At 34.8% G+C, this 10,296-nt stretch overlaps 2 protein-coding genes across 3 annotated transcripts in view; one reads left to right on the top strand and one right to left on the bottom strand.

Annotated features, from left to right (window-relative positions):
* Window positions 1–609, top strand: part of heca (hdc homolog, cell cycle regulator) — a 12,451-nt gene extending 11,842 nt beyond the window's left edge. The window contains exon 5 of the mRNA XM_015051282.1: window positions 158–609. Coding sequence (XP_014906768.1) covers window positions 158–322 — 165 coding nt within the window. The 3' untranslated portion in view covers window positions 323–609. The remainder of the gene's footprint in view (window positions 1–157) is intronic.
* Window positions 542–4,538, bottom strand: mtif3 (mitochondrial translational initiation factor 3). Of its 2 annotated transcripts, none has more exons than XM_015051283.1 (4): window positions 4,458–4,538; window positions 3,153–3,618; window positions 2,717–2,868; window positions 542–1,477 (listed from the first exon to the last, which is right to left on the bottom strand). In XM_015051283.1, the coding sequence occupies exons 2-4, from the start codon at window positions 3,613–3,615 to the stop codon at window positions 1,250–1,252; spliced, it is 843 nt and encodes a 280-aa protein (XP_014906769.1). In that variant the 5' UTR covers window positions 3,616–3,618; window positions 4,458–4,538; the 3' UTR covers window positions 542–1,249. The 2 variants fall into 2 exon arrangements, with proteins under 2 accessions (XP_014906769.1, XP_014906770.1); XM_015051284.1 differs by lacking the exon at window positions 4,458–4,538 and adding an exon at window positions 4,368–4,391.
* Window positions 4,539–10,296: the final 5,758 nt, after the last annotated feature.

Raw genomic sequence — 10,296 nt, 5'->3', positions numbered from 1 at the left:
ANTTTATTTGATCCAGGTGTGTTTGAGCAGAGACACATCTAAAAGTTACAGGATGGTGGCCCTCGAGGACTGGAGTTGGTGACCCCTGAGCTAGACTGTTAACACATCTGCTAGCAGTGTTAGCTCACCTGTGTGTCCATTTCCTGTTTGTCGTCAGGCTCGGCTCAACTGTAAGCACTGCGGCAAGCCGGTGGTGGACGTCCGAGTCGGGATGCAGTATTTCTCAGAGTACAGCAACGTCCAGCAGTGCCCTCACTGCGGCAACCTGGACTATCACTTCGTTAAACCCTTCTCCTCTTACAAAGTACTAGAGGCTTATTGACAAACGTTTCAACACACGCTAGTTCAGATGCTTTTTGTTCTCATTTTCTAACACAATTTAGGACAGATCTTTAATTTTCTGGGGCCTTAAAGGTGGTTTTATGATTTTAAGTTCTCCCTTTTTTAAAAAAAGAAATACGATGGAAGAAAAAGTCGAAGTGTGAGAGAGGAAAGTGTTGATAAAGTGTGAGCAAACACATTTATCTGAGACAAGTGAATGTATCTGTAAGCCAAATTTGCTTTTATTTTTTACCAAAACCAATCTTAAAATAAAGAGAAAGATTCACACTGATGATGCTGTGGAGCGTTCTTTACATCTTCAACCTTTAGCAATCATTTCATTCATTTCCACACAGTTTGACAAACTAAAATCAGCATCCACAAGCCAATCACATTTAGGAAAAATGGAGTAGATCCACGAGTAATCTGCAGCTTTTTCACCAAACTAGCCATATGTTCACACCCAAGGCTATTGGGTTACAGGAACATCAACTCTTTTACAGCTTTTATTCTGCCAGTGTCGAAGTTGCTGCTTCATTATCTCTCGTCTTGTCCTTGCACGTCTCTGTAATCCTCGTCTCGTCTTACAGCGGCATCTTACTGCCTCTGCTAACTGAAACATTATTCAGTTCAGCCACCTTTAGGTCATTTTGAGTCTATTTCTAGTTATTCTGCATGTGTGTGTAGTGGATTTATCTTGCTGTGAGGTCATCTTGTCAGCTGCTTTGTGGGTCTGTATCATCTTAATGTGACGTATGTGAATGTTTTCATGTTTGTTCTGCTTGAGTTCAGTATTTTCCAGTCATTTTAAGACTCGCTGACCTCCCAACATGAGAACCCAGCTGCCTGTGTTGATAAATATGACCTTAAACTCTGAAGCTGCTGTAACATTCAGGCTCTGTTTAGTTTGTGTGAAGGCGTCTCTCCATCACTGCTGCACGGCTTCCTCCGTTGTGTCCGTGTTGCTAACAGGAAGCGTTTTACGGGCTTCAGGCTGCGGCTCCTCAGCTCTGGTCTTTGCTTTCTGCGCCAGCTCCTTGGCGGACGGCGGTCGGAGGACGCACATGGCCACCTGACCTTCTCGTGTGACCTTTGGCGTGGAGACGAAGGCCGTCATCACGTTCATTTGCTCCACCATCTCCTCCAGAGTTTTGTCCTGCAGAGAGAAAAACTTCATTAGATCTTATCAGAAAGTGTTCCTGCCAGAGAACTGGTTACTTTTACTTGAGTAACTTTTTGAAAAAATTTACTTCTAGGAGTATTTTTACTGCACTGTACTTTTTACTTTTACTTCAATAATTTTATTTTGAAGTATCTCTACTCTTACTTGAGTAAAATTTCTGGATTTTCTCCCTGCTGAATGAATAACAAACATGTTTTAACCAAAAATTTACCCGACACAAACACACACCTTGGATTTTTATTAAAGTTTTATATTGAAAGAAACTGATTTGGAATTTTTTCTTTTACCTGACTGTGTTATTTTTTGTTACTTATGAATTATTGTCATTTCGATTCTTAAAAAAGCAAAATTCTAACTTAACTTCACATTGTGGTCTGTCTGATGATGTCATTTTTAAATATTAAATGATTGATAATTTGATCAGTTACTCATATCTTGAGTAACTGATCAAAGTTAAGTTTTGTAAAATTAAGTTTTTACATGGGGTAAAAGCTGGCTACAGAAAAAAACTGTATGGAAAATTAATTTACCTAAGCAGAACCATGAAGAAGTAAAATAATAATAAAGTAACAGATCACAGTCCAATCTGTCAGTCTCACTGCAAAAACGCAAAATCTTACCAGGTATTTATTATCCAGTTACTATCAAAAATGTTATCACACTTGAAATAAAACAAAAGTAACTTACAATAACTTTTCTGCAAGATAGCAGCTTTTCAAAATAAGTAATTCCTAAATATTGATTAAAAAAACGTTCCAGTTCCATTGGCAGATTTGTAAAATGGGACAAATGTGTTACAAAAGAAAAGTTACTCATAAGTTCGTTTTGTTTACTAAGCAGTAGAAACTAAACCAAAAATACTTGATAAGATTTTATGTTTTTGCAGTCCTGGAAAGCGTCACAAAACATTTTCCTAACTTATTTACATCAGGCTCATTTTCACAATGTTAATAAAATCCTTGCTTTGTTTGACATTAAACATGTTTTTCTGATGTAATCCATTTAAGGGGGTGAAAATTAATCGTTGTGATTTAAAGGCTAAAAGCAAAATAAATTATCCTTAAGAAAAAAATTCAATAAGTAATAAAAAAACCAGCCATTTGCTAATAAAAATTAGATTTTTTTTTCTTTAGACTCAATAAATAGATTAAATTAAATTAAACCCAAACTTTTAAAACAATATAAATATTTATTTTTCTGAGTAAAGCTGACCAGGTTGTCATTGTGCTGGTGGCGTTTTCCGCGCAGCGTCAGCCTGACGTGATGTTTCTTCTCCAGCCAGCTCTCCGCTTGTTTCAGCTTGGTGGACAGATCGTGGGACGCGATGCCGACTGAGAAGCTGAGCTCCTTCACCTGGGTAGGACCTGCACAGCAAACCTGAGTCAGAAAACCTTCAGTACGCTCACTGAGCCTACAGACATCTTCACTCTAGTGAAACTATCACTGATCTCAACTTGTCACCAATTTGGTGCGTAACAGGAGGAGCTGAAACCCTGCTGATAAAAATCTGGAAGTAATTTTTATGAAATAGTTTAAGATTTCTTAGTTGTCAGATAAACATATCGTTTTAACAGAGGGTTGTTCCTGTTACCCATATGAAGTGAATAGTTGTGATCTTCTGGACATTAAAGTGATTTAGGTTTCATACTTGCTTTTGCCTTATTTTTCTCTCGGAGTCTCAGCTGCTCCTCGTGGAGATGTTTCCCGCTCATCAGCTGGTACAGCGGCGGCTCTTTGTTTTCCTTCAGCAGCACCAACTTCAGGTTCTTCTCATTTATGATTCTGATCACATCGGCGCGATGCATCAACCCCAGGTTCTCCCCGTCCTCATCGATCACCTGGATCTCTCTGTGAGGGATTTTCCGCCCAACGCTGCTGATGGAAGCGTTGGCGTGAGGATCCTGCTTCTTCTTCTTCACTGCTGGAGTCGGTGTTTCTTCAGGAACCTCCGTGGAGAACGCAGATCGTCTCCAGGATGAAGAGAGGATGCCGTGTCTTTCACAGAGTCCGGCTGATGTCAGAGCTGGTGTCCAGTAGCCGGGCCCGGTGCTGCCGCCGCACATAGCTCTCACTGTGTGGCCCAGAAGCCACCGCACGCGGCCTGCAGACATTTCCTGCACAGAACAACCGCAGTGAAACGTAATTAATGAAAAACAAAAATCAGAGCAAATTAATGCTAAAGGTATAAAGATGTGGAAGAATAAGACAAACCAAACTCATCTCTCACTCCAATCGTTTCCATTTGGAAACAATATCATAATATGGTTGATAAATTGTCAGTAATTATTGTGATAAATGATAACATTGTTGTTTTGGGACCATTTTCAAGTAATATAATGTCAATGGCATAACTCACCCTCTCAAATACAGGCACAATTAACACTGGAACTGGAAGACATTTTAAATATCCTAAACAAAACCGAAACAAAAAAATCGCACTCACCCCAAACCATAAATAAAATGGAATAGGATATCTCTGTAAACAAAACTACCCTTCAAAAAATATGAATCATTAGACTCATTTTAATTTACCATGTTGTTAACTGCTCATTGCGACAGGTTTAGTGGTTTGGACATTTTTCCAGTTATCAGTTCTGGTTATGATGGTTAACCGAGTTATTTAACGTTTGATCCGCCAATTGACTTAAAAATAAAAATCGCCACTGAATTTTATAAAATTAACATCAGCTGTCTGATTTCTAAATGCAATTGTACCCATATAATGATTACAATACAATGTATAGTCAACAAAATGATAAAAAGTGTCTATTTACGGAGACTTTCTTTTTTAATTGTCCTCAAACACTTAACATTGACCTACATCAAACCCTCGAAAAAATAACAAATAGCGTTTCAAACAAACCTTGTTTAAACAGCGGATACTCTGTCCAATTTACATAAACTACTACTACTACGTCCCTCCGTTTGTTAAATACATTTGCACATGTTTTACCTCACTAGTAGATTGTTTTTCAGTCCTCTGTGAGCAGCTGCAGGGTGACTGTGTCTACTTCCGCCTTGCACTACTTCACGGGACCATGCGTCAGAAAAGCGCTCTGCTGCCCCCTGGCGGTCAGGACGCGGAAACGGAATCCAAACTTGGCAAAACAGATGGACGTTCTGCACGTTTCAGACGTTTTCCTGCCTCAGCAGCTCAGGATTTAATAAGTGGATCAAAAACAGACTGCTGAATAAAGAATGTTACCATTTTAATCAGGTTTGTTAGAGCAGAGACACATTTAAAAGCTGCCTTAAGAGATTAACAGGTTTTGATCTGGGTTTAAATAGCATACACATAAGCTTTGTTGCTAAAACAGAAAAAAAGTACAAAGCTTAATGTTTATTTTTTGCAGATATTTATATTTTATTCCAACTTTAACTGCAACGTGCAACTACAGAAGTTAATACACATTTATGAAAGCCAAACTAAAAATATATTTTAAAAATTAGTTTCCTTTTGGAAACTTGAAGGCTGGACCAAATGTGAATTGATTTTTATTTATTTATTTATTTTTGGAGGGTTTTTAAAGCAAAATAAACATGTTATAATGGGTTAAACTCCTCCTTTGCACAAATAAAAGCCCACGCTTCCTCATAAAAATAAATGTTATAAATCATCCTTGGAAATATGCAAATATTTACAAGCAGATGTACAAAAGCTGAAGTTAGCTCGTTTTTAAAGTATTACCAATACAAATATGACTACAACATCACTTTTAATATAAAATATTTTACCTTGAATTATCACAATAAAATACATTTTAAAAATAGCTATTTAACTTTGATATTTTTCTAATGTATTTTAAAATCAAGACTGGTTTAGGAAACAGTTTAGTTTCTTGTCTCTTATTACAGAAAGTTGGCTAAGAATCATTGTTTCAGTTTGTTTTGAATGCATTTATTTAAATATCACCAACTTTTTAGAGTAAATAATAATTTGATTAAATAAGATGAGATTAAAAGATTGTTTTTTGTCCATACTGACGTAAGAATTGTAGTTTTTAGCTCCATTTCTGCTTCAAAATATAGAAATAAAAGTTGCAGTCTTGCTTGAAATATCTAATTAAATGGAGTTTACTTTTATTTTCCACGACTCTTTAAAGACAAAGAGTTGATTTTGTGCCTCTATGTGAGATATCAATCAGCTCATGTAAATCAAAATACATTAATGTCACTCAGAAGGAAAATTCATGGGAATAAAGGTCAGAGCTCCGGTTTTCTGTCATACCTGTCCGGTCAAAGAAACAAAACTTGTAAATAAACAAATTAAGCAGAGATAAAGCAGCTGCGTCTGCTAGCATCTGAGAAATAAACACATGCAAACCAGACGGAGAATCCAACACTGTTACCTGGAAAACGGACAGACAGCAGTAGATACCAGCAACCAGAAAGGAAACAGCAACGTGAAAATGTATGGTGGATTTAAATGATCCTGTTCAGGTGAGAGGCTGGAAAAAGCTCCACGAATGAAGTGGAAATATATTTTAGAAAACATTTTCATCTCTCAGGCTGAACTATAAATACCTCAAGTTTGACAGAAGAGAGACAGAGGACTTTATATTCCAGTTTAACTGCTGGAAAGATGGAAAAAAACAACCTAGGCATCAGAATTTATACTCTGTAACTTATATTTTATGACAATAAATGGTTTATTACAGGGAAAATACATTAGACTAAAACAATATATTCATATTTTCCTTTTCACCAGCTGGTATTTGATATTTTTAGAGCAAGTTTACACTTAAAAACTGATAAAAATAAGTAAAAAACATAAATAAGGAGCAGAACAGAAACTATTTAGAGTAATGCACAGATATTAGTGAACTCAGAGTATCAGAAATCCAGAGGTGGGGAGTTAATGAATTAAGTAGATAAAATAGAGTTTATGTGAAATAATAAAGAGGTAATGAGAATAACTGAGAGAATTTAAAGGAACCTGAACCCAGGAGAGCTTTGGTTCTTACAAAAAATAACACAAAGAATAAAAAAGATCACGTTTCCTGGACCAGAACAAAAATTAGTCATTTATTTATTTCCACTGGATTTCAGGTGTTATTCCAAATGTTTGTATCTTAAAGGAAACAGGATCAAAGCAAACTGGGTTTCCTCAGTCAGAATCATTATTTATTCTGCTTTTCCTTTCAATAAACTTTAGTTTCTTTAGTTGCATTCTTTCTTAATATAAACATTACTTAGAGGTGGGCAGAGAACCCAAATATTAAACTCATGAAAATATTTTTACTTGAGCAAAAGTAATAAGTATCCGTCCAAGAAATTACTCAAGTAAGAGTAAAAAAGTAAAACGTCTACTCAAGTACTGAGTAAATGATAAAAATTATCATTTAGTATTTAAAAATTACATAATTAGACAGATTAAAATATAAAGTTAAATGGAAACCTTGGTGTTTTAAAGATAAAAATGACAATAAATCATAGAAATATCAAGAAAAAATAAAATAAAATAACAAAATCAGGCAAAATGAAATTTTTCCAGATCAATTTATTTTAATAAAAACTGCAGGTTTGTGTCTGGTGAATCGTTGGTTAAAACATGTTTTTCATTTAATAGGTAGAAAATCCAGAAATTTTACTCAAATAAGAGCAGAAATACTTTAAAATAAAGTTGCTCAAGTAAAAATGTAACTATAGTTACGACCCAACTCTGACAAGAAATTACCAGAAATTTAGTTTTGATCAGAATTAATAATTAACCATTTATTCCCAATAAAACTCTGTGTATGATCAATGTGCTGATAATTATTACATACAGGAAGTTCTGGGTGTTTTTCTAAAATATTTAAATGTGTAATATCAATTACACATAAATATGGCCTGAGGTGTGCATGATAAAAATATTGTTTCTCAGGATTTTTAAGGAAGTATTTAGCTCAGTTTGCTAAATAAATCCTGAAAATGAAATTAATTAGAAAATCTTTACAACTGGAGAATATATTTTTTAAAAATGCGACTTGTAGTGACTGGAAGCAGCAGCTAGTTCAGAAAAGGGTCAAGTGGCTAAAACCAGGAAGTTTTTTCCCCACAAGACAGATTTTTTTAATTGATTTTTTTTCAATGGGTAAAACAATTTTGTTTTTTGTTGTTTAGATGTATTTAAATCAACTTCCGTTCCAGGAATTTAAAATGGAGATTAGATACTGAATACTCGTAAACTGTTTCACGTAATATGAAGATTTGTGAACGTTAGACTGAGATTATATAATTTTAAGTAATGAATGGATATAAATGAATAAAACATGAAAATAATAGATTAACTGTAAAACATAAACATTTAATTCTCCAGAATAAGGTTTCCGTTCTGGGTATCTGTCCTAGAAAATGTTATTATTTCTAAGCTGCTTTGCATGGGACAGCAGCTCTGTCACCGCTGACGACATATCCCAAAACTCAAATTTGCAAAACAAAATATTTGCACAGCTCACCATGCAAAGTCTGAGCATTTCCTGCTGACTGAAGAGTCTCTGTTTCTCCTCTGTGCTGCACTTGGTCACTGCTTTACCGGAGGAGGTAAGATAAGAAAATAATTCCCGTTTTAGGGAAAAATGCACATGTTTTTATTAATTTAATTGCAGCTGTGAAAGGAGAATTTATTTTTTCATTGCCGTCAGAGCAACATGCCTCCTCACAGCTGGATGAACTTGGTTTTGCTGGCTGGCTGTTTCTGGATTGTTGCTGCTGGTAAGTATGAAAAATCTACAAGAAACAAAAATTTTATGAGACTTAATTTATAGAAAAATACAGATGAATGAATTATTGCTGTCGTTATTATAGCTTTAAATGTGAAATGTATGATGGTGTTTTCTCTTCTTTAAAAAAGATCCAAATGTCAGACAGATAAAAGAGCAACAGACAGACAAAGTCAAATCTTGTTTAACGGACAAAAACACAAATTATATTGTTGCTGATAACTTCTATGGAATCATCAGTGCATCAAAGCACTACAAGCAAAAGACGACAGGTGAGTCAAATGTTTAATTTCTGTTTCACAATCCATCTGTGCCACATTATGAGATGAATGATCCTCCTGAATATGGATAATTTTTCTATAATACTGTAATTTATAGAATACGACTATTTTTGCAGCTGCAGGTTTAAATATGTTTGCAGTATCTTCTTTTAGGTCTGAATTTTGATGGGATGTTTAAACTATTTGGGTTTTCATCACCTGTGGTTAGTTTATTCTGCTGTAAGACACTTTCCCAATATAAAAAATATTTCTAAAATGACCAAAATGTTTAGTGTAGAGCAATGTCCACTTTGTCATTGCTCTACAAAAGTCATTTCTTGCAGCAGTTAAAAGCTGCAGTTCAATGTCTGTCATTTTATTTATATAGCATTTTACTTTACACCAAGCATCCACAATTTAATAAATAAAAAGATGAATTTTTCTGAGGCAAGATAAGTTTTTGCAAAGGCAGGAAAATGTATAAATGACGTTTTATCTCAGAGCTTTCTGACTAAATTCTGACTCCAAGTAGAGCCTAATGTGCATCAGTTCACTTTCAAACAGCAAGTTATTATTATAGATTCATGGTTTTATTGCATTGATTTAATTCTCAAATATTCTTTCTTTTGAACTGAAAGATGTTATCAAAGGGATTTGTATCACTACAGTTTATAACAACTGCAAAGAGAGAGGTGAGTATCTGAAAACTCTACAGTTGTCAATATTTAAATGCTTCTGTTAGATTCTGAAGGTTTATTGTTTCAAAGATACTATTATGTTGGGGTTTTTTTATTTATATAATTAATAACATTTCTGATTATGTTCTCTTTGTTTCGGTTTAAAGAACTGCCATACGGCTTGACTTGTGGCGAAGTCTCTTCAGAGATTTGCAGTAACCTGGGTGAGAATCAACCAGAAATCTGAGATGAAGCAGATTTTCTGTTTTTCTTTGACTCTCTGAACTCAGACCTAAGAAAACTTAGACATGCAAGAGGATCAGTTTTCTTTGACTCAAATCAACATTTCAGGTTTTTGTGAAGATGAAAAAAAAATACGACTGAACTTCAATGAGTACAAAAAATGACCTCTGTGATTTCTCAAACAATTTTCTGATAACAAGTGGAATCTGTAGTTGACCTGTTTAGTTTCACAGAACAAGTTATAATTATGCATTTTCATTTTGTCTTTGTAGCATTCATCTAAATTTTATTTATCTTCTTTTTGTTTTGGTGAAAAGATCTGGAAACCACTTCGAATTGTGCCTCTCTCACTTCAAGCATTTGCAGTAAACTGGGTGAGTATCAATAATAAAACTGAAGCGTCTCTCAGTGTGAAGCTGCTTCTGTAGTTTAAGTTTATTCTGAATATTATTGTTGTGGTAGGAAGGTAAGAAGTATTTGCACTTTGACTTTTCATTTATGTGATATTAGGTCATTTACAGCAAAGCCTCTGTGCCATTTATGACATGTTTATCTTTACTGGGTAAACTTTTCTCTCCAGTTTAAACTGGGATAGGCTGTAGCTGCTCGAGTCTAAACTTCCATCAAATCTATTTCCTGTTTGTCTTTCACTCTCTGAACTAAGAAAACTTTGATGTGCAAGAGGATCAGTTTTCTCTGAGGCAAATGAACATTTTAGGTTTTAGCAAAGGTGAAAAAATACATGGATGAGTTTTCTGACTCCACTTCCTGCCGACGAGTTGAGCCTGTAGTGAATCTCTATAGTTTCAGAGAGTAGATATTTGTTATGGATTTCTTTTTTCTCTTTATTGCATTTATTTAACTCCGAGTTATTTTTCCCTTTGACTTTGATAACAAACAGAGAACAT

This window comes from Poecilia latipinna, unplaced genomic scaffold (genome assembly GCF_001443285.1).
Source record: "Poecilia latipinna isolate Pla-1442-1.1 unplaced genomic scaffold, P_latipinna-1.0 Scaffold1038, whole genome shotgun sequence".
NCBI lineage: Eukaryota > Metazoa > Chordata > Actinopteri > Cyprinodontiformes > Poeciliidae > Poecilia > Poecilia latipinna.
This window is presented reverse-complemented; position numbering and strand designations above follow the sequence as displayed.